Source organism: Haliotis asinina, chromosome 6 (assembly GCF_037392515.1).
Source record: "Haliotis asinina isolate JCU_RB_2024 chromosome 6, JCU_Hal_asi_v2, whole genome shotgun sequence".
Lineage (NCBI taxonomy): Eukaryota > Metazoa > Mollusca > Gastropoda > Lepetellida > Haliotidae > Haliotis > Haliotis asinina.
Window position 1 is genome coordinate 46,918,862 of NC_090285.1, and position 26,407 is coordinate 46,945,268.

The window sequence follows — 26,407 nt, forward strand, 5'->3', positions numbered from 1 at the left end:
TTATGTAACAACAGGCCCATCACACGATTTGTATCGTTTATCGGTCAAACCATTATTTTATTGAACTGCAATTTTAAAAATTAGTGTACAGATGTTACATATAAGAGATTGCCGCACTCCCAACAGAATGAAATGTTAAAATGTTTGCCGCCATTTGATATAACGTCTCTCTCTCTCTCTCACTCTCTCTCACTCACTCTCACACACTCTCTCTCTCTCTCTCTCTCTCGTGAAGATCCCGGGGTAGAATAGGCCTATACTTGTCGTAAGACGCGACTGACGGGATCGGGTGGTCAGGCTCGATGACTTGGTGACACATGTCATCGGTTCCCAATTGCGAAAATCGATACTCGTGTTGTTGATCACTGGATTTTCTGGTCCATACTCGATTATTTACAGACCGCCGCCATTTAGCTGGAATATTAATTGCTGAGTGTGGCGTAAAACTAAACTTAGTCACTCACTCTCTCTCTCACACACACAAATATACACACACTCCTTCCCTCTCTTACACATAGACACACATTGCCCATTCTCTCACGCGCTATTTCCTTCTCTCACGCACACACTCCCTCCCTCTCACACATATACACAAACTCTCTCCTTCTCTCTCCCCTGTCTCTCTCTCTCTCTGTGACATACTAAAGTCTTATGTTAAAGTCTGCAATACATCTGACATTTACGGTAATTCTACATGTAGACCTTTGGGTGACCTTTCAGTCTAAGTTTAGACCTCATCAGTACACAATGCTGCACAATGTAATTATTCTTCGTTTGACGGGGCATTTAGTGTCAGCTATATTAATCATGTATTCATTATGTAGACAACGTATTAATACAAAAGAAAGCGTTACTTAACTGTGGTGTATGGTCTCAAGTATTCTGCAAAATTAATACGACTGTCGAACGAAAATAGTTCAGCGAACTTCTCACTCCTCGGTAAACACTGCCGTTATTTTATATGTCAGCACATTAAACATACCACCTGTCTGTGTGTAGCCTAAGTGTTGACTATACGTATATATTTTTACAATCAATACATAGACACTCACGCAAGAGTGGCGAGAATAAGTTCTTTTGCACTTACTTGAATCCTGCACTTAACGTGTTGTTTTAATTGATTGAAACGCAAGGAATTATTTAACATAAAGAGAACACACTACGTACATGGAGCACTAAAATGTTTTAAAACGTTTAAGCGAGCGATTGATGACCTAAAGCAATTGCTATATTTCGTATCCTGTAATCGCTGAGGAAGTTCCGTGGCATTATTTTCTGCACGTGCGCTTCTATTTTTAGCCCATGTTAGTTGACGCCGACCGATAAAAATCGATGGTATCCCGCACGGGTCGAAAGATCTTTTGCTGCGGGCATGCCATATAATTTGTAAGCGACATATCCCGGTTGATGCTAGTGAGAGCAGTGGGTTGCCGAGGGAGAAAGCCAGCATCACCAAACATCGCTTTCAGCCATTGTGACACGCCCACTGTGTTTTGACAGATACGGAAGTTGCATGTGGTCGAGGGGCACATGCGCAGTGGCAGTCTCTTAGAAGACTGCAGACGAACTGACTTGATCACGATAGAACAATTTGGTTAGTCGAATGAAAATGTGTCCGAAAACTAATCACTCGGGAGCCGTAACAACAGATATGGATAGGCCGTAATACCTAAAGCCTCCACTTACTCTCGCAGCGACCGTCGATACTAACGCACCAGGGATGCAGGCGAGCGTGCCCGATCTATCCCCGATCACGGTGAATGAGTCAGTTTGAAGGAAGGCTGGACCAAGAAACGGGCCGGTGACACCATTATTCAAAGACTCGGAGAAACAATAGAAACAGGACGCTAGACCAAGAAAAAAACTGATCTCTTTCTATGGCCCAAGATACTGTGAAACATCGGAACGAGCAGGCCTAGCTGAGGGCGAACCGAGTCATGATGCGTGCGATAGTTTCTCACTGGTTGGGCGGAATAATCACTAAGATGACAATTTCCTCTTCAGTTAAGTGGAGGCACTGACCAGACTCCTATTTGCCACAGAGGGCGGACCAAGTGTGCTGGACTCGCTCCGTGGCTAATGAATGACTTCTCTGACAAGTTGCAGACTGAACAAGCTATGATATGTGAACATACTGACATATAAAGCTTGGGGACAGCTTGGTGATATTGAAAGTTTTACCATCATCGTTTAGTCGAAGATCCTCTCAGTGACGTGATTCAGTATTGAAAAGCGGACATGAACAAGCATCCATCATTTTCCATGTTTCGTTTTCTGACTAAACAGTGGATGAGGAGTCCTCCAACTATGGTTACGTTTGTTAGGAAAAGGGAAACTGAGTAACATAACCATAGTTCCATGTAAGAATTTGTGTGATTTCTTACTGTTACAAGAAGCATGTATGTAATAGTACTCGAGTAAATTGCTTTACATATATTGATCATTGAAGGGATATATAGGATACCGATAAGAGCAGTGGAGAGGGTTATTAGGCTCCAATGGAGAAAAGGTATGGTGCTATGACCACATCATGCACAGTGCACCCATTTAATAAGTCATGGATGTAACAGCATTGCAGGCAGGACTGAAGTTGAACTGCGCTATGATGACAGGCTATTGATTCACGAACACAGTTATGCTGGTTTAAAATGAGGCGACAAAAAAACATCGACGTGAGAAGTGCCTAGCTCTCATGGCTTGTATGATTAAAACTTGAGTTGTTTGGTCAGCTTTTTGGTAAAGAAGAGATGAAAGAATTGGATGCTTTCAGTCGAAGATTGAGTATAATCAAAATACAATTACTGTGATACCTATTGGCACCATCTACTTCAAACATTTGAACTCCAAATGGGGGTTCCTTTGAAGACTGTTTGTATTCAGACCAGTGAAGAAATTAACAACAGCTGAGGATCAGCGTATGGAGATATTTCTGTCACGATATTAGTTGTTTCTTTTCTACATCATATTCTTCATTAATCACTGACAACAGGAGCCTAGAATTGTCATCAGACTATTCTGAGTACTAAGTCAAAAATGCATGTCCATTTTGAGCAGACGACATCTACTCGTACCGATTCCACCATCCATTCATTGTCATGGATGGGGAAGGTACCTGATGGTCTACCTGATGAAGGTGGAGGATGGAAACTCAACCGTTCCCAGTATTACATGGAAGGATGGTTGGCTAGCGGTAATGCTAAGGGCGTGGTAGGGGTCACATTTACCACCAGCCATTGTCGCAAGTATGAAGCGCCACCTCGGTCGAACTTCAATCTCCGAGGACACCGAAGTGAGGTAAGTCACATTCCAACTCTTTGAATATTATGTCGGTCTTAAACCAGTATGTATGCTGGTATAAAATAGCAAATGAGTCCTATTACCCGAAGACTTGAAATAACCAAGTTTATAATAGTTGTATGTTTACTAGTGCGTACCAGTGTATAATTTACCTCATACGGATGGCACTGGACTTCGGAGTCACACTGGATCTTATTGTTGGAATGATGTTACTATTGAAACATTGTGAGTGCTGTTTCAGGCACCTATTTCAGTGCATTATTTATAAAGGGAAACGCAACAGGATTAACTAATGCTGGGTGATAAAAAAAACACGAAGATATCATTACTCTCACGTATGTGCCAAACTGATATAATGAAAGAGGTGTATGAATTCATGCATTATACCAGCTCTTACTCAGAAAGTCAAAGTATCCTGACGCCCATTACCTAAAATCAGTACAATACACTTTTAGATACAAATCTCATTATCAGTATTCCTGTATAATGTATTTCTGACAATATCATGATTTAGATATTGGTTAACATACAACACTCCATCACAGAGATGCTGCTTGAGGCAGAGCATAAAATTATAAATCAGGAATATGAAGTCCTTGATTTACTTCACTCAAGCTTCCCAGGAATCTGATGAATGCCAGAACATCTGAAGGATTCTTGAACAATTTGCTCTTTTCATTGTTGGATAAAATGGACATGTTTGCATAATGTGGAACCCTTCTTTGAAGTTCCTTAAAATGTTGGATTATATGGGTTAATCATGAAGAGATATCATGATTGATTGTGACCTTTTCTTCAGAAACAATGAATGTTTGAGAAAACGAGAATGAGAATTTTGAGTTTTGTTTGATGACTGTTACAGATTTTGTACACAAACTCATTTCTCAATAAAAATCAGTTTTCATTTGCCATTGTATTTTCCACACCACATGACATACATGGTAACTGCATGTCACAGGTTTATTCCAATCAGATCTGTCTTATTCATCTGTCAGATTCAGAAGTTCCGGTCAGTCAGGGATTTTGGACTAGCCAAGTGGTTAAAGTGTTCCCTCATCATGCTGATGTCCTGGGTTCAATTCAAATGAGTAGGATGAGTGAAGTCATTTCTGGTGTCCCCCACCTTGATATTGCTGGAATATTTCTAAAAGTAGTGTTAAACTAAACTCACTCCTGTCACTGTCAGTCAGCCCATCTATACTGGAGAACATACTTACACCTTAACAATTGGGCCATAAAAATGCAACAATTTTTTTACAAATGTGAACAAGAATACTTTTCGCTATTAAGATGCCAAAAACAAGTCTTGTGATCAGGCTGACTTGGTTATGGCATGCCATTTTATCCCTGTTGTGTAGATTGATCATCATGATGTCAGTCACTGGAATGTCTGGTCCAGACCTGACTGGTTACAGATGAATGTCATATTGCTGGCATATTGGTGACTGTGGTGTTATCCAATAAACAGAACATCCACTTATTTCCATTTGAATGTAACAATCATCATTATAGCATAATGCAAAGAATAAAGATAAACACTACAATTATTAACTTTTCAGACTTGTTAGCTCATTAATGTTTGCATGAGAGTGACTACATGATCACCCAGTGTTTTCCCTGATGCAGAAAACCTGCATTTCTGACTCACATATTATCTCAAATACGCAGTGAATTTATAAGTTTGCGTAATTGTTGACGCAGTGCTACTGAGTCCTTTGTTCAGATAGTCTAAACTTCTAAAACTAAAGGTTTGCCAGTTAACTGCTCAGTCCTGATTAAATACCAGACCTGCCTCACCTTCTGTTTTCTCGTTATGAAACAATCACAGTTGATGTCTTAATGAAAGTTCCAAACTGAAGATGACTCAAAAACATGTCCAATATTCCTTCTCATGACACCAGCAAGTCATGATGTCTGGAAACTTATGATGCAAAGAGCAAGAATACTTGACAATATAAGATAAGCTACAATGGTATAACACAGGAGCTTGTAGTTTCTGCTTGATTGACTATGTGACAAGAAGTACAGTCTTTAATTACATTAAATGCTTATAATAGCATAATCATTTAGCACTTAGGATGCATGTGAGAGAAAATGTGATTCACTATTTCAATGTAAGCTTGATAAGTACTATATAATTTTAACATTAAACATTAACCCAGACTTTGAAGTTCTTTGCGGGTGAAATATATTATGAAGTATATTTATGGGTGAAGTATATTATATTCATTTCAGTAATAATCTTGAATAAGGCAGCTGCCTGAATTTAATGCGTAAGAAGTGAAGCATTCAGAATAATACAAACAATTGTTAGAACTAGTCTGAAAGACTTCTCATCAGCATGTTGACATCTTGCTGAGTCCATCATGTCCATTGACTGTGTACTTTAGAATGAATAATCGTAAACTATCTTACAAACTTCTTTCACAGTCAGTGCTGGCAACTATGATGTGATTAAAATTTAATTCAGGAAGTCAAAGTGACTTGTTATGTTAGCATGTGAATGATGTTGTACATGTTCTGTTTGCATGAAATTTTAATTGCCTAAGCTGGGTGTTGCCACATTTTTGTGGTTTGAAATCCTGATGTTATTGTAGACATTATCTGAATAACCAGTGACTTCAAGCACCTGCCTTTAAACTCACTGTCCTGTCTAGTGGATGATCTTTTTCAATTTATCCTCCCTTCACCTATCTGCTTGGTGCGCTGATCAGGACGGTCCAGCCTCAAACTGTCAGCGCATATTGTATGCGCAACCCAAGCTGTATGTGTCACTATTAGCTGCGTGACAGTTAACCAGTATAGCCTTCACCTTCATGGTGGGCATGCTGTACATGGATAGGATATCTATTTCCTCGAAAAATGAACTATCACGCGTTATGTCCCAAAATATATGTTCTATGATTCCATTAGACATCAGTGATGATTATGATTGCCTGTATTGAAATAACAAATCATTAGATAGGTAAAGTGTTGGTATTGGCTGATCATTCACAGAATCAAACCGGGTCAGGTTTTGTCGTATTGTTAACGTTTAGCAATCAGTATTAATGAAAGTCTTGAACTGGCACACTTTCAACCCTTTAGTATGTTTTCATTGTATAGAGTGTCAGAAATTATTATTTATTTTCTAGGCTTTTGATGTTTCCTTCATAGGCACTGATTTTTCAGATTCACACAGGTATATCAGTAAAGTAAACCTTTCTGTCCCTTTTATACATAAACATATGTCTGCATTGTACTGTGTTGTAATTTTATCTGATATTTTTGCATGATGGTGCACTTTATTATTACATGACATAACATGACTTTTTGGCAGTCGTAATACTTAAGTATTATCTGTAATATATGTTCGAATATAAATAGCTTCAAAAACAAATCTACATGGAATGAGTATAGGCTTAATTTCAAATGTTTGTCATCATAACAATATCTGATTTTAAACCTATTTTCTTTGGCATGTTAATACCCTACCAAAAGATATGATGCTGCAGTTGTCTTTGAGTACTGTTGAATGAAAAGCAGGATATACAGCTAGTTAGTATGTCAGGGAAATATGTTGTCAATAATGTTACTAACAAAACTGAGAAGATTCATTTGTTATTAAATTTAATTTAAACATAATACACATCCTCTGGGTCAGTCAGCATGATCTGCTGCTTGTTGAAACAAGTCTCCATAATTTACGACTTATTTTAAGAGCTTTTAGTGGTATCCAAATTTTACAAGAAATGGATCAGCAAATTGCCAAATATAAGTCACAGCACATAAGTCAAGGCAGTTTATGAAAGATAGAATATTGATCGTAATTGGTTTGTTTCACTCTATGATGACAAGTACCTTTGCTGCAACTAAGTAACTGGTTGGATGTTAGTTATATTGTATGTTAAGTATACTTAAAGATACTTAGAGATAATTTTGAAACAAATTACTGAGTGAATTTATTTTTTTCTTAGCTCTCAGTAATATTCCGTCTGTATGGTGTAAATAATTGAGTCTGGATCATACAGCCCTGTGTCCAACAGCATGAGCATCAATCTACACTGTTGGGATTCGATGATGTGTCCTAGTCAGTGAACCTGACCAACTGATCCTGTTACTTGCCTCTTCTGACAAGCAAGATCAATTCGAAAACCAGATCTTCACGAGTCAAAACAAAATGAAATTCGATGTGTGAAGAACTGCTGATCAAACGGTAGCATTTATATGTTTGTCAACCTGTTTCATTCAGTAATAAGGGATATGTAGTAATTGTATCAGCATTAAAGGCTTGCCGGGCCTGCTGCAGATGTAGGTGTATCTCCGATTTTATTATATTAAGGTCAGTGACATATGAAAACTATTAGGTTTGAATGTGCAAAAATCATGGACTTATCATTGAAAATATCGTAAGGGCTGATATGTAAAGTCAGTTTCCACACATTGAACCATGTGGGGAATTTATTCCAGAGGAATTTATATGGATAGACAACTTCTTCATTTTAATAGATGCAATGTTTCGGTGTAGATGCTAATGCTGCTATCAAGCAATAGGTTGCTCCCGACTTAGGTGCAGATGTTAACAGTATCACTGTCATCAAGCAAGTGATAATGGTGTTAGCAACTACATATAAATGTAGCAACTACTGCATTAAAGAATTTGTCTTGTCCATAAAAATTGTTTCTCTCCTTCATACCAGCTTCTACTTGCCACTCAAAGAAGAATCTAACCCAGGTTTTCAGCATGTTGAGAGATGCTTTAACCACTTGACTACCCAATCGCCCTCCCACAGACTGGGTCTAAAGATCAATAACATTAGTACAAGGGATATGAAATGTTGTTGCCACTCAACAGTATACATAAGAGATAAGCCAATCCTTAAAGAAGAAATGGGATCAATAACCTACCAGTGTCTTTGTAAATACCACTTTCTAGTTTGATATTTGTGACTCATAATTCAGGGTTTTGTTGAATGAATTTTTTACATGGTCAAATGGATTCTCTGTGTTTTTTAATGATTAAGACATAGAGAATACTAAACTATGTCCTATGTAAAAACCATATTTATGAAATGAGTGAATGGTTTGGTATCTACCGACCGAAATAGAATCAGATACCAATACGATTCACAAGTTTCATAATGGGGGTGTTACATCAGACATAGTTTCGTATTTTATTTATTACCCAATGTTGGCAAAATAATATCGAGTGAAGAATTTCCGAAGAATTCCAAGAGAGTGGACACTCCCAGCTTTTCGCAAGTCAAACAAGGTCTAATACTATTGTGACAGAGGTATTAGCATTGTGACGTCATACATACAGCATCATGCGATGCTATTACACAATGTTTAATAACTTTGTAAAATTCATAAACAGTGATATGTTCAATAGGTGAGTAATGAATAGAGGTTTGATTGCATCTATCTCACATGATTCTTGTTTTGTTTGACCAATAAAAGTTTACAGATTTTGAAATTAGTTACATATTGCACATTCACCCCAAAATCATGGTCTATCTCAGTCTGTTCCCAAAACCATTCATCTGCTGTCTTGAATTTTGTTCAAAGCATCACTGTTTTATATGTATTGGTGTTATCATGATGACTTTTTTGAGCCAAACCTGCTAGACTAATCTGATTTTTTGGAGACTTTGGCTTGAAACTAGTCACATAATACAGTTTTTCCTAAATGGATTCTAGTCTTTTGCTTGGAGGAGGCATGTTTAGTAAGGATTATAACTATTAACATTCAGAATCATTGATTTTCGTTTCCCCCTCCCAGCTCCTCCTGTTCTTAAGTCCCAAATTTACGGCATTCATCCTTGAGGGGCAGCTGATCAGTAAGTCCTAGTTTCATGTAAGTTATTAAATTAATTACATGTTTGTGCTTTAGATAGAAGATATGAACTCTACAGAAAAACTATGTTGAAGATTATGGTCTGACTTCATAATGTGATGATGTTGTTATGTCATAAAGAATAGATTATATCATATATTTTTTCTACCGACCGAAATAGAATCAGATACCAATACGATTCACAAGTTTCATAATGGGGGTGTTACATCAGACATAGTTTCGTATTTTATTTATTACCCAATGTTGGCAAAATAATATCGAGTGAAGAATTTCCGAAGAATTCCAAGAGAGTGGACACTCCCAGCTTTTCGCAAGTCAAACAAGGTCTAATACTATTGTGACAGAGGTATTAGCATTGTGACGTCATACATACAGCATCATGCGATGCTATTACACAATGTTTAATAACTTTGTAAAATTCATAAACAGTGATATGTTCAATAGGTGAGTAATGAATAGAGGTTTGATTGCATCTATCTCACATGATTCTTGTTTTGTTTGACCAATAAAAGTTTACAGATTTTGAAATTAGTTACATATTGCACATTCACCCCAAAATCATGGTCTATCTCAGTCTGTTCCCAAAACCATTCATCTGCTGTCTTGAATTTTGTTCAAAGCATCACTGTTTTATATGTATTGGTGTTATCATGATGACTTTTTTGAGCCAAACCTGCTAGACTAATCTGATTTTTTGGAGACTTTGGCTTGAAACTAGTCACATAATACAGTTTTTCCTAAATGGATTCTAGTCTTTTGCTTGGAGGAGGCATGTTTAGTAAGGATTATAACTATTAACATTCAGAATCATTGATTTTCGTTTCCCCCTCCCAGCTCCTCCTGTTCTTAAGTCCCAAATTTACGGCATTCATCCTTGAGGGGCAGCTGATCAGTAAGTCCTAGTTTCATGTAAGTTATTAAATTGATTACATGTTTGTGCTTTAGATAGAAGATATGAACTCTACAGAAAAACTATGTTGAAGATTATGGTCTGACTTCATAATGTGATGATGTTGTTATGTCATAAAGAATAGATTATATCATATATTTTTGCTAATAGCAAGAGATTAAAGCGTTCGATTGTCATGCTGATGACCTGGGTTCGATTTCCCATAAAGGTGATGTGTGAAATCCATTTTTGGTGTCTCTGCAGTGATATTGCTGAAATATTGTTAAAAGCATCATAAAACTAAACTCACTTAATTGACCTATCAACACTGATGAAATGCAAATGTGGAAATAGTGGAGAGATATGAGATATCTTCATTCTGCCCTTATGGGTAATATCTCCAAAGTGTTAAAATGGTAATAATATGAATATTGATCTTAAATCAACACTAGTGTTTGTTATTCATGTATATTGGTTGTATACGATTACAGTCATCTCATAGCTTTAGCTCTAATATTTTCATAACATTACTTGGTTGGGACTTCACACAAGAAAGACTTGAAAAATAACTGTCATTGGTTTTGAAGATTGTAATTCTTTCTCCAAGCAAGATTTGATAGCGTAACATTGAATGATCAGTTTATCTGATGAATTAGATAAGGCGCTTTAATAAAAAATGTGTATATCACTATTTCTTACGGCAACATGAGCATTCACAGCTGGTATGCTGTAGTGGTGACATTTCTTTTAACATGAAACAACATTCACTCATTCTGTTGGTCATATCTCACATGGTTACTCCTTATTGGATATATTTGTTAGAAACAGGCTGTATGGACATATATCACATACAGGTCACCACAGAGACTCATCAATACCTTGACACACAGCATGGCTGTAAACATTATAACACATATATTGGTATTACCCACATGGGTACTATGTGTGAAGCCTATTTCTGGTGTCTGCTTCTTGATATTACTGGAATATTGCTAGAAGTGGCATAAAACCTAAACTCAGTCAATCAATTGCTCACTGACTAAAATTATGTACATGTAGTCTTGTTTGATAAAAGAAAACAAGACAAAAGGCATATTTGTATCACATTGTCTAATATGTTTAATACATATTTTTATCACATTGTCTAATATGTTTAATACATATTTTTATCACATTGTCTAATATGTTTAATACATATTTTTTCACATTGTCTGATATGTTTAATACATATTTTTATCACATTGTCTGATATGTTTAATACATATTTTTATCACATTGTCTGATATGTTTAATACATATTTTTATCACATTGTCTAATATGTTTAATACATATTTTTATCACATTGTCTAATATGTTTAATACATATTTTTATCACATTGTCTAATATGTTTAATACATATTTTTATGTGTATTCCTGTAGTATTGTAAGACACCACCAACGCATTAAGATGCTGAAACCAAATATATTTTAGTGACGTTTTGTGTCAACAATATGTACGGACCATCAACTCTTCTGTCTCTTCAAACTTCAATGGATGTTTTCAGTGGAATTCAGTCGTTACATATGGACAAATGAGCTTGCTTCACAAGAGCAAAACATACTTGGCTAGACTTAGGCTTGGGCAGATTGGCAATATGTATCGATTCCGAACAAAGCATATATCATGATGAATTGCATTGATGAATAATGCTACTGCAAGCCCTCTTGTTGTGCTCAGAGTCCACCCAAAACACGGATTTGGGGATGTATCTGTGTCTACTACTGCTATCAGCATGATTAATTAAGATCATGGCTTTTCTAAGTTGTGCCTAACAATAGGAGAGAGTATGTGTTGCCATAGCCATTGTTTTGTTTCAACTTAATAATCAAATGTATGTCTATTTTCATAGTGAACAAATTCTTGTTGAAGTCTAGCTTGTGCAACAAATGTTACATTCATATGCAGATTTGCAAATATGAATACTGAATTTGGCTTCTTGGTATGCCTTGAGGGGTTTATGTGTCCGAGTGATGCTGAGCAGATCAGGTTGTTAGGACAGTGAAAGACATCCAATAGATAAATTAACTGCTACAGACGTTGGGTCAGTGTCCAGGCGGGAATGATATGTATCATATCTGATCCTGTAATTTGTTTGCATGTATCCAGGATGTTGACATTGTTACGGAACTGACTGTTCTTAGCGAGCAGCAGTATGGGGCAGGAATAGCTGGATACCAGAAGTAGCTGTACATCTGTCGTTAGTCGGTGTTTGGGGGTTTAAGAATTGAATGATCTTGTATGTCAAAAGCTGTGAACTCCTTTGTGCTGGATTTGAAATTGACATGAATGCACTTGTCAGAGACTGGTAAATTCTTGATATTTTGATATTTCCTTGTGAACATCCAGTCTTGCCAGTCATTTCATGCCAACTCTGAAGATCATTTTAGCAGAAAATGTAATTGGTTTCTTACCCACTGGTAATCTTATAATCTCACCACTGTGTACGTGGAAAGTTCCTGAAGATAAAAATTTATTTGTGAATTACCAAGGGTACGATGTATGTGACAGAACATTAGAAATTGATGTTTGTACCCATTTTCAAGAGTTGCATCCTGGCACTTCTATTGTGACCCTAATATGAAAATACTGAAAATTGTCGTTAAATCCATCTGTGCCAATTTTGTTGGTTTTCTCTTTAACACCTTACTCACCTTTTTTAAGTAGAACATTGAGGGGTAATAACTCTTGAATGCAGACGATCCTTTACCAGGGAAATAGTCACAGTTAACTAATTTTAACCACAGAATGATGGACTAATTCTATACGGTTCTATATGTGTTTTATGAGTAACCATTCATTGTGATGGGTGTCAAATATGAAGCCAACTAGTTGATAACAGCTCAGTCCAATTCATTACCATATGTTTTGATGCGCCTATAACTGTTTTAGAAGTGACAATTTTGCTTCATTTCATTCCTTTCATGTGACTATTGTGTACACTTTCCAATTTCACCAGTTTGTAAATTAAACACCCTAATTATCCCATTTCAACTATCCGGCGTCAAGTAAAATTGTTGTGCTGAAGACCAGTGGAGCCAAGTGCAGTTTTGTTTACAATTGCTGATCATGCATGTTAGATCTGAGAATTACTTTGAGTATACTGTGTTGCATGGTAAACATGACATTTATGGGACATATTTTGTCCTACTGCATGTTACTTTGAGCTGACGGAGTTCTTTGTATGGATTTCTGTTGCCTTTATCCTCGATGTTTAATCACTGTTTTCATTGGGTGGTTAAATCATGTTTTAGAAGCTCGTAACCATTTACCTTTGAAGTGATGATAAAAAGGACACTTCAGAACAAATTCAAACTACATTTGCCACAAAATAAATTGGACCCTCAGCTCCATATAGATCAAGTTATCACAAATTCAGCCTAAAAAGTACATTTTTCTGACAGCTTTAATTTGGAATGGTTACGTAAATGATTACAGCGCTGGATACCATTATTGGGAGCTATTCTTGGCATGCCTGCAGGACCTAGGGTTCATCATGGTTATTAATGTCCAGATTTACAGTTATGGAAAACAGTTAGATTAGTCCAGTATTATATAGTGTGTGTGGATGAACAGCTCATTTTGGAATGTATGCAAGAGTACTGATCATTAGTGAGGCTTTTGGGAAATGTGAGCATTGAATGTTGCTGTAAAATCATGGATTACCGTTTTAGATTTGAACCTGTGATTCGAAATAATGATCAACATTCATTACTACTGGAATAAGACATTCATACCTGTAAAATCTTCCCTGTGCACGTGCATGTGTTGGTGTCCAATCCGTGGTCATACCATGTTTTTTTGTATCCAATATGTTTGAAGTCATATGTTCCATACTAGGAAGACATCAAGTTGTTGTTTTCAAAACAAACACATCACTTTTAAGCCATCTTTATTGACCATTTGACATACCAGACTGTAGTCTGGAGCCCTGTAAATCATTTGGTTGATGACTTTCATCTTTGTTTTGAAACAGTTGTAGAATGTGATGTGTGAAGCCCATTTCTGATGTCCACTTCCATGATATTCTTGGACTATTGCTGAGACAGGCATAAAAACCAAGTCTCTCATTTGTCATACAGAAATACACGTGAATGATGTGCCAATGTTCCAACAAGGAGGACATGCCCATCAGCACCTGTTACACAATTTGTCTGTCATTTTGAAGCATCTCCAGACATGAAAACTTTCATATCCAATTTACTATCACACTAACAGCATTCACACAGAGATAATTCTCATTAATATTTTTGCCTAAATCTAATGATGGCAATAACTAGCTTGTCCAGACAAATTGAAAGACGGGAGTTTCAGGGCTGACCAATTAGAAGATGTAGAAAAGATGTCTGTCATTTTTGATGCTCTATGATTAGGTCTGAGAACTGACCAGAGGTCAGGGAAATCTGACAAGATTACCAACATAAGCTTATTACACATACACTGTTATTTCATATGACAAGCTGCTCTATTGTGCATGTGACGTAGGAAACTGACAGAACTAGCAAGGCGATTCAGCCAGTGTTAGGGCAAGAATGATATTTTCTTTGATAACACTTTCATTTTTTGGTCCCTAATTTTGCAAACACATGCTGGTGGGCATTAATGTAATGTTCTCTGACATGATGTAGTCCTACATTTTTTCCACTTTTGTTAACTTGGTTTCTGACCTTAGACCTATAGGCTGCTATGTCTTAATTGAATTTTCTCAAAGATGGATCATTTTAATATTATTTGAAAATGATATATGATCTCAAATTTTCTGGTAAATGTGAACATATTTCCATGGTTTGCTGAGTTTCTTTTTCAGTATTACAAGAAGGAGGAGGCAAATGAAAAATCAATTTCTTGGTTGAACATAGGTTACATAACCAGAAAACATTTAAGAAAACACATGAAATGGTATAATTTCATGTAGTGGGGAATGCTTGTATGCTCAGTAATTGATTTTTTATGTTTTTTTGAGTAATATGTTACCTGCTATACCTTAAAATGCTCAATTTACAAAAATGTAGGTGCAGTTTAATGGTTGCAATATTTAACCAATTTTTTTGATAACAATTTCATTATTTTGTGACTGCAACATCGTGTACAACAGTACACGAATCCTTATCAAAATATTGTACCCACAAAATATAGAAGTTGTTATTTATAAAGTTTGTTCAGTATTGTGCATCCCAACTTCTAAAGTGCCACTCAAACAAGTTAAATATTATTGTGACTTTTGTCAGGTGATTATTAAAATATAATTGCTAAGATATCTCTAGTATATTACAAAAGTGAGCTATGTAATACCTAACCTACTCACACGAGAGAAACTAACCTATCTGAAGTGTTATGACAGAGATATATGACCAATATTGAAGTATAAATAACTCAACATTCTGTGATGGCATTTTCTTGCAGTGTTGTTGAATGCTGTAATACACACTTAACTATGAGGCAGTATTCATTATCATCGTGTATAAATCGCCTTTGTCTCCTGTTGAAGCTGGTGATAGTCTTACTGAGTGTATGTAATGGTCAATAACTGTGGAACAGTTTCCTGAAACAAGGTACTCAGGATCTTTATGTTCTCGCAGTCATTGCTGTTTAGAGCTGCCCAGTCAGACCCACTGACCAAATCAATGCATGATAATGACAAGGCTTGAATGGTTCATGAGTATCTAGGTTATTGTTCAGATATTTATGGCCTTATGCATATTTGTTGTAAGTTTATGTGATCAGCTGGCTTAATGCCTGATGAAATCAAGAAACAAAATGAATGCCCTTTGACATTGTTTGCAGATGCAGATCCTGTGTTGCAATTGGGTGAAATTATGAAACCCTGAAAATTTTATTACCAATGCTTATAACAAAAAGTTGCTTAATCTGTACAAAAAATCTTATAATGATTAAAACAAACAAGTACCTTTTAGTACTGTTTTGCATTTGTTCTACTCGTGTGTTTCTATTTCATTATCAGTACTAATCTAGAAATTAAAAATCAGGTGTATACTTCTAGACCACATTCATGAAAGTTTAGGCCTTAAAATACAAAGAAAAAAATAGAGACAAAAAGATAAAGATGGGATGTGCTCATACCTTTTAACTAAGAAAAATAACATCTCAAAATGTGGTAAATGATTGAATGGCAAATATCCTTTCAACCTGTTTAAGTTGACATGTTATTTATATTATGTGAGGAGAAATTGTAAATAAATCAGATTTCAGTAAAATAGGTCTTTAGCAACCATGCTTGTCATAAGATGCAACTAGCAGGATCGGGTGATCAGACTTGCTGACTTCTTTGACACACATTATCGCATCTCAATAGTGTGGATCGATGTTCATGCTGTTAATCACTGGATTGTTTTATCCCGACTTGATTAGTTGCAGATGAATGCCATGATGCTGGAATATTGCTGAGTGCTGGATTGAACAGCTAACTGACAGCTAACCTGGATTCTTCTAATATATTTTAGTCGAACTATTTATAACATACAACAGTTTCCACAAAATTACAGCTGATGGTCCCTTTGAGTTTAGTATAACTGTAGGTTGTGGTAGTATACATGTATTTCATGATTGTGTCTTGAAGACTGATATACAACTAATTGTGTTGAGATCATGATTTATTTAAAGTCTAGTCATTATCAGTTGCCCTGTTTTATGTTTCATTTATTTATTTGGGTAATGGGGTAGCCCAGGGGATAAAGTGTTATCTCAACACGCCAAAGACCTGGGTTTGATTCCCCACATGAGTGAATTGTGTGAAGCCCATTTCTGGTGTCTCCCACCATGTTATTGCAGGCATGTTGCTAAAAGCAGTTTAAAACAAACTCACTCACTCACTCACTTGTTTGTCTAACATTCATATGTTGAAGGGGTGTTGGAATAGCCCAGTGGTTAAAGCATTCGCTTATCAAGCCAAAGACACAGGTTCAATTCCTCATATGGGTACATTGTGTGAATGCCACTTCTGGTGTCCTGCACCATTTTATTGCTGGAATGTTGCTAAAAGCAGTGTAAAACCATACACAATAGTCAGTCAAATATTAAAAACTAGATCTGTAATATTTCAGTGCATTTCTTTCATGGATGTGGTGATATTCTGCCTGGAGCACCTGACCTTGTTGGCTGTTGGCCAAGCAGACTTTATAAATGTGTCATCCATTCATATGTCAAAGTAAATGAAACATCTATATGATGGTCATTAGACAAATTGTAATCCACACCCATTTGTATCATTTCATTGTAGTCCGTTGGGATTCAAGGTTAGACTTCTGACCAAATGGATCACACAGACGTGGTTGACTGCATGTAGTATCAATGTATTCCCTGTGAAATTAATCCCTGCAAGCAGGCTATCCATTTTTAAATCATCCTTCTTTGTTTATTGGATGAAATACGCTATTTTGCTTTCAGCTCATATCGTGAGCTCTCACTGACCTGGATTTCATGAGCTTTGTACATGCAATTCCACGTAATGGACATTTTTCCCAGCATGTGTTTGACTCTCTGTGATCTTTGCAGGATATGCCATGGCCTAATGTGGTGATGAAATATTTACCTGTTGTGTCAATGGGACATTTCATTGATTAGTGGCTTACAGAGACTTTGTTTCTGTAGGATGTAGTACAAGGTCATCAATAATATAGGATGTAAGTGGAGCGTTGACGGTTTGTGGGGATTGCATTTTTATCCAGGCCTGGTCATCCTTAAGTGGTAACACCACCACCTATGTGATGGAGAAAGCTTCCATTTTGTCGACTATTGATACAATACTGATGAGCTTCACTGCAGATGTTTTAAACATTAAACTGAAAAATAATATGGTTTAGATTTTGTCAGGTGAGTCATACTGAACTGAAACATTGGTAAATGGAATTTGAGACCAAGTGATATTTTGTAGGTGAACAAGTTATGCTGTGTGGTATTTGATGTGTTGATGTGTGAATTCGATTCAGACTCGAGGTGTTCAAGGTTTGATAATGTTTGGTTTGTTGGGTTTTTGTTGAACACAGCACTGAGCATTTTCCCAGCCGTTTGAGGGCATACTGTAAATAACACCAGAGTCTTTACCAGACTATCCAGTAATTGACATAATGATCATCGATCTATTTGGGATATGTATCAAATGAAGTGCAGAGGAGGCTGACAAGTGGGTTAGCCCTTTGTGTATATGGACAGTTATTGCACAGCCATGATAACACTAAAAACGACCCAAACACATGGAATGGAAACATGGGGGAACTATTGTGCCAAATGTTAAAAAAGACATATTATAGTTTTGCAAACATCTGCAAATAATTGGCAGTCTGTGAAATACGTCTAGACCAGACAGTCCAGTGATCGGCAGCTACAGCGTGGATCTACACAATTGGGATATGTAGACATGTATCAACTGAGTCAGTGAGTCAGACCACCCAATCTTCTCATTTACCTCTCAGACAAGCATGGGTTGCTGCACACCAATTCTAATCCTAGACTTGATGAGGCTTGTACCTTAAGAAATTACTCTTTTTTACAGTTTCCATTCTGAGAAAGAATGTGCTATAATTTAGGACCTGGGGTAATTCTGTGTCAGAATATGTATCCCAGTTACCTCAAGTTGTCATGATTGGTTTCTTGGTTTGTTTTTCAGTGCTGCACTCAGCAATAATCCAGCTATATGGTGGCAGTCTGTAAATAATCGAGTTTGGACCAGACAATCCAGTGATAATATACAATTGGGATACGGTGTCATGTGTCAACAAAGTCAGCGAGCATGGTTGTCTGAACTGACATTCATATTTACCTGCTAGTGAGGCATTCTAAGGCTGACATGCCAACAACGTGGTTTGACTCCATTGTTTTCTAGGTTTCTATCCATGGGTTTCACTTAACTGACAGATATGTGACAACTTTGGAACTTTAGGGGTGGAATTAACCCGTTGCCCGATGTCCCAGTCCAGTGTTTTTTCCTTTTGGGCATAACATCTGTGTATGATGCTGTACTGGTGTCCAGCTGACGTTCCATTGTTAATTATGCTGCTCGTTTAAAAAAATCAACAAGAAATTCAGCTGGTATAGTGGAAAAATTATCAGGGCAAGGAATTTCTTGTGTGTCACTGTACTGGAGTACATAAGCAATTTCAAAGTTGTTCCTTCCCCCCCAAATTTGGACTTTTACCCTGCATCAAGTTGATATGCTGTGATGTTGCAGAAATACCATTGAAAGCCAAGTTAATCCATACTTATTCACTTTCTACGTTTAAGAGTGATCCAAATGTTTTCCGACATGTGATAAGACACATATAACTTCCAACTGTTTAGTGACAAATGTATCATGTATGCCTTATGTAATGTAATGATAAGGGTTAATCTGTACATGCAAGAAATCCCATTTAATCATTCAAGTGGAATTGTTGATGAGTACATTTGTAGTTTTGTTAGGTAGCACAGTGCATTTGGCATTAATGATATGATTGATCTCTTAAACTGCCGATGTGAGTAAGGTGTGAAGGGAGATTCCAAGGCTGGGATAGAACATGCTATAAATAATGTTACAAGACATCAATAGAATGTATACTGCTTAACATCCTGTTTTGTCAGTTTGTTTTTATGATTTTATATGGATTGAGTTTTTTCCCTGTAAGTTGTATAGCTGTACCTTATACCACTTCTTCATTTTTTTTCAGTGCTGTACGTGATAGCAACTATCAAGGACATTTTGATAACAGTATTGATTTGGGTCATGAAATGGCATTTAGAAGTGATACGCACAAGGAAGGGAGTTTTTAAGGATGTCAACTTTCATTATGAGGAACATGTTTGGGCGTATAGCCTTACTCCTTCATCAACTGAATGAATGGTATGAGGCAGAGAGCATAAAGCCTAAAAACACTACTGCAATACCATTACAGTTTAGACACCATTGCTTCAATAGTATGCCCATGTGGTAGATATTAAAAGTGTATTGAGATGGCAGTGTTGAATGTTGCTATTTCAGTTTGTTATCAATGTATTGCAATCAGTCATGGACAATTGTGATCAGTCAGTGTGACATCGTCATACCCTTAACCTTGAACTTTAATAGGTTTACTTGCCAAGGCAGCTCACCCATCCGCTTGCGCATGCAGGCACGCAGGAACGCAGGCACGCACGCAGGCACGCACGCACGCACGCACGCACGCACGCACGCACGCACGCACGCACGCACGCACGCACGCACGCACGCACGCACGCACGCACGCACGCAGGCACGCACGCACGCACGCAAAATAGTTTGTCCTCACTAATTTTCTACTTTTTGATTTTAAGACACAATGCGTGATGTTAATGTTTACCGTACTATTTATTGAAGAGTGATAATTTCACTTTTTACTAGCTCTACTTTGTTATTAGAGCTAACTTAAATAGCTTCATTATGAGCAGATATGAAATGAAATCCAAGATTATGTGCAGTTTGAAACCTTAAGTGGAAATTAGTAGTCCACGAACAAGTAAGATATCATTATTTGATTGCCCGAATTGAAAACTGACTTGTCCTGGGCAGCGGGTGCAGGGATTTTAGTGCATGTTCTAAAGCCTGCTGGTTCACATTGTAGCATAATGACATTGCTGGACATGAATATTCTTGTATGTTTTGGCCTGCAATGAACACAGTGTGAGGCAAATTCAATACATATCAGTTCATGAATGGAGGTAAAATATGCAAATAATTATTCACAGATACAAAAATTTAGCCACTGTCATATTATGCTTTGTAGTTGGAAGCATCAATACTGTTGCACCAAGACAATGAAGCATGCTGTCGAGTACAGTGCCTTGGGGCATTTTGCAAACTCAGTATAAACCTTTGATAAATCAGAGAAAATGCATACTTTCTGGAAACAATTCTAAAATATTCAGTTCTAGTAAATGAGAATAACAAATTAAATTTATGAAACAGTATGGTTTGGTGCCCTGAATATGTCAGTAAATCATGACAGCCTTAGTGTGTTCCTTTAACATTAATATCATTTGTTTTGAATTTCGATATGAGGTATTATACTGACCAGAGACATGTGTAATATTGTTTTTTAATTCCCACACACATTTCCTGTTCTCACTTTTGGAGCAAACATGTCTTTATGTCAATGCTGCAGTCACTGCTGTGACTTCCCATGAATCTCATGTTACAGACCATTATTCCCACAATATTAATACTCAAGATATTCAGACGCTTGAACTGAGGGACCATATTTGTCTATGAATGTTCATACACCTTCTGTGTTCAGGATTAATAGCCATTTTTGTGGAAGTTTTACGTCCCTGTTTTGACTGGTAACTGTGCATTTATAAATGAAATATGTCCTTTTTATATCTTACTATGATCTAGACTATGGAAATGGATAATTTATACTTTAAAATCAATACAAATTGTCGGTGTATTTTGAGGACTTGCATTCTTGTCTTGTTATACTGTATACTGTATACTGCAGAGTTCTTGTGTAAGTTGATATTTTCAAGGCCGGGCTGTTTAGTTAATTTGTTTTATGCTGTCATAGCAGAGAGATGGGATACAAAATAATAAAAAGTTTTTGTTATGAGAATAATTTGCTGAAAAAAGAACCTTTTCACAGGTTCAAAAATCCCTTCACGATGCATGGGACTATTAGTTTTCAGACAATCAAATATTGGTATTTTACTTGTCTGTGTGCTACCAGATAATTTCCATTTATGGCTTCAAACTGCAAATAAGTTTGTATTTCCATATCTGCTCAAAATGTAGTCTTTGAATTTCGCTATGATAATAAAGTAGACTTATCTTCTTTGCTATTTATCACTTTAAATGAATAAGAATGAAGATTTTTATGGATATCAACTTCTTTATTATGAGAACACGCTTCGGAGTTAATGCTTACTCCATCAGGTTTGGATCGTTCACTTGATGAAGGAGTAAGCATGAACTCCAAAACATTGTGTTCTCATAATAAAGAAGTTGATATCCATAAAAATCTTCTTTCTTATGTATTTCACTTCTAAATGCCCTTCAAAGAATTTAAATGAATAGTCCAGTAACCATTAGCATCAAGTAGCTTGTTAATTTATTCTTTCTTGATTACATCATCATGATTAATATTGTGTTATAAAATCAGGGCAAGTGGAAAATTAGTCAAGACAAGTTGCTTTCTTAAGGTCACTTTGCCTGTGGCAAGTGGTTTTTAAAAAATGTTTTGAGCCCCTGCTTTTTGAAAAGATGTTGGAAGTAATCAGCGACTTTGGCCAGTATTCCAAACTAAGAAGATAGTAAAAATGTTTTGCTACTGAAACTTTTAGACCTTGCTTGTAAAATTTAATCTATCAATACTAAGATCTTCTGAAAATCAGAGGCTCAAACATCTTTGGCACATACTCAAACAGGCTTTCCTTGAAAGTAAGGTATTTTGGTTGCCCTACACTCTTATGTTGATGTATTATGGAAAGTTTCTTTATATGGATGACACCCATGCAGATTCAGGTTAAAATTGGTCTTCAGTAACCCATGCTTGTTGTAAGAGGTGACTGATGTGATTTGGTAGCCCGGCTCACTGACTTGGTTGACACATGTCATCATGTCCAAATTGAGTAAGAGACTCATGGTGTTGATCAGTGGATTCTCTGGTCCAAACACTACTAGTTGCAGGCCGCTGCTTTATAGCTGGAATATTGCAGAGTTTGGCGTTAAACAACCACCAAATCAAACCAAAAATATGGATGATGTGTTCACATGGATTGATGTTAATCTGTTTTGAAATGTAATATTTAATTTTATGTAAGAATTAACTTGAAATCAGCATTCAGTGTCGTGTTACTCACTGCGAGTTATTGCATCATTAATGGATTGATATTCAGGATTCCCCCTTGGGACTTGAGATTGGAATTGAATAAAACGAGGCACATGCTGCAGCTAAACCAGGTAATGGGATATCAGCACGAGGATATTATGTGTGTTTGGGATCATTTCTTATGGTTTCTGCCTTTACATGAAATGCCTTTTGTTATCAGAATTAGGATAGTGCAAAGGTTTTGCAAAACATGCATTTTCATGCAAAACATTTTAGCGTTATTAAATCATTTTTGTAAACATTGCTGTGAACATTGCCAAAGAGATTTACATTTGAGCTCAGTGATGAGGTGGGATTACGGAATGTCTCTGAATCACTGGGGTAGCTGAGTGGTTAAAGCATTAGCTGGTCATGCTGAAGGTCTGGGCCTGATTCCCCACATTGGTATAATGTGAAAAGCTCATTTCTGGTGTTCCCTGCCTTGATATTGCTGGAATATTACTATAATTTGGAAACAACATAAAACCATCTTCTCTTGCTTTTAATCACCATTCAGTGTTTCTTGCTTGTGTGTCACAATGGGGTGAAAGGGTTGCATAGTGTGTAAAGTCGAGCCTTGTCAAGACAATTTCCCATATTCCTCACAGTGAATAGAAAGTAGTCATTTGTAGACACAGTTCTCATTTGTCAGAATAAGTATTTTTGTTATTGTAACTAACATATTTTAACTTGTACTCCGTTTTGTGTCCCTTACATGCACCAGGATTCACTGATGTTTGCAGTGAATATTGGAACAGACATGGTTATGATCCTTGGTCTGTTGGCACAGTAACCATGCTTGTACTTGTGGTCTATGACCTATAGCATTGAGCTTTTATCACAGAACTGGAATAACTGAAATTTTCTTCTAAATGCTGAAAAACCAAACTATCATGTTTGTTTTATTGTATGCAAGTGAAGTATATATAGTGAAATTAAAATCAACCATGAAATAATGCTAAGTAGAACTTAATTTTTGTGGTAATCAAATGTGCAGTAACACGTATTTTGTGGTCCCAGTTTCTTATGTTCAGCCTGATTTCTTTTAGATTTACTTTTGAGGCCAGAAAAGTATTATTTACTAGTAAGCAGGATATGTATTTCTGGTTATGGTGCATGTGAGCCATTGAACCCAGATCCCTGGTGTGATGAGTAAACACTGCAACCACCAAACTACCTCACTGCCCCAAATCAAGCATGAAATAACTTTATTTGTCTGGATATAATAGTGCTATAACACATAAACTGGACAAAATTAGTTAAAGATTATGGTATTTTGGGGATTGATATCTTATTGTTAAGTCAGTGAATAAATAGATCTTTATTCATAATTTCAAAATTTACATATATCCCCAAGTACTATGTCTAGTATATTTAGGGGCTACAGTTTCTTATGTTAAGCTTCATTTCTGGAGGTTTACTTACAAGATCTGTACTAAGCTGTACAATACGATTTTAGTTCTAAGATGTCTGTAACCCCCATACATTAACATAGACTTAAGGTAGTCTTTGCACTAAGGTTGTTTTGAACAACAGCACTAAGAAAAGTATTATTTTGCTTATACCAAGATGGGATACGTATCTCTTGTTCCGGTGTATGTTGATAATGTCATATATAATAATACAAGGCTACGTTTTAGCAAACATCATATTGGAAGAAAACTTGAGTTCTGAGTGTATATCTGACTAAACTGGTCTAAATGTCAAGCCATGTAATGATAATACAATGCAAGGATATCCTTGAGCATTTGTACATGATCAATATATGTTCCCACGGCTTTGAGAATTCATATATGATGAAATGGTATTGTTATGATTGGTGGCGACAAGAGATCTGTGGTAAATATATCCTGTGTAGTGGTGCTGATGAAGACAGCTCTGGGTGGAAAACAAATATTGATGAACTTCTATGAGGCGCTCAGGGAGTACTTGGGTTGAATTAGTGCAGTGAAGGAGTAACTTATAATTGCAATAGGGATGATTGTACAGATCTAGAGGTTGGTAGGTTGTAGTTTCATGCCGCTTTCAGAAATTGTCCAACTATATGTTGGCAGTCTGTAAATAATCAAGTCTGAACAAGACAGTCCAGTACTCAACAGCATGATCAACAATGTATGCAATCGGGATATGTTGACATGTCAGTGAGCCTGATCACCCGATTCCTTTCCTCACTTCTTATACCAAGAATGGGTTGCTAAAGACCAATTCTAAACCAGGTATTCACAGGTTACAGGGCCAATAAATATCTACAGTCATTCAAGACAAAGCCAATTGAGAGTTTGGTGCCTGTTATTTTATAGCTGCTCTTTACGGGTTCTCAAAGATAAATCATGTTTTTTACTATGCTTGAATAGTTAAGATTCATTACTTTATCTTGATGACAGCACTCGAAATGTTAATTCAGGGTTTATATCAGTTATTCATTTTGAAGTCACCTACCTACTAGAATTGGGGGTGAGGGTTGAATGCTGTGTTATAGCACTTTTTGGGCTATTGGGTAGGTTAGTGGTTAAAATTGCTGGCTCATAAAGCCAAAGTGGGTACATGGGTACATGGGTACAATTTATACTGCCGATTTTGCGGAGTTCCCTACCATGATACAGCTGCAATATTGCTAAAAGCAGTGTAGAGTCTCACTCATCTTACTATGGAAATTTCAGTTTCTACTAGAATTGATTGCTTTGAAATGTTACTTACTTTTGCCATGTGAATTTTGATTTGAAGCCTTAAAGCAGAATACAGTTAGAGAACAACATCGCTTGTCTGGGTTGGGTCTCCTTCTCACTGATGGTGGAGCATAGTTACTCAGGTATTGTACAAATCTTTACACAATCACATTCCTGTTGGGTGTATCAGTATAGCTAACATGAGAATCAAAATGTTTCCTGTTGCCACGGCAACCCAAGTATATTTTAGGATAAAGAGCATATATTGTATAGAACAAAATTTATGGCGATATTCTTTGATATCTTGTGATGACCCAGTTCTTCTCAGTGATACTGGAGGGGGATATTCAGTTTGTAATATGAAGGTCCGCAATTCAGCTGTAATAGGGTGATTTCTTTATGAGCAGAAAATCTTTACTTTATTTGTGCCCTCCAGATCTATTTATATGTGAGATGTTGCATTCCTTCTTGTGATCACTGTTAATTTCTGTCCTTGATTAGTAATGTTAGGCCAGAAAAATGTTCTTGTTTTTCTTCAGATGTGCCTCATGTTCATGAAGGTAAAAAATGCATTGATACTCAGTTAGATTTGAAATAAATTATTTAGAAGATTAATGTTTTTGTTATTTATTTCAAGAGCTTTATTTCAGAATCAATTCAGAGGTAATAGGTTTTTCTTTATGAGAAGGAGATCTTTTGTTTTTTTTGTCCCTTGGACCTATTGACATGAGAGATGTTACATTATTTTGAAAAATTGTTGTTAATTTCTGAATTGTTAATAGTGTTAAGCTAGTTCAACATGTTTCTTGTTTTTCTCATGAACACTGTTTGATATAGAATAGATTATATAGAAGATTAATGTTTTTGTTAT

General features: G+C 36.5%; 1 protein-coding gene across 2 annotated transcripts in view; it reads left to right on the forward strand.

Moving 5' to 3' along the window:
- The first annotated feature begins 3,033 nt into the window (after nucleotides 1–3,033).
- LOC137288093 (tubby-related protein 4-like) overlaps nucleotides 3,034–26,407 on the forward strand; it is a 189,912-nt gene continuing 166,538 nt past the window's right edge. For both annotated transcript variants that reach the window (XM_067820470.1, XM_067820471.1), the window contains exon 1: nucleotides 3,034–3,294. In XM_067820470.1, the coding sequence (XP_067676571.1) occupies nucleotides 3,034–3,294 (261 nt within the window). The remainder of the gene's footprint in view (nucleotides 3,295–26,407) is intronic.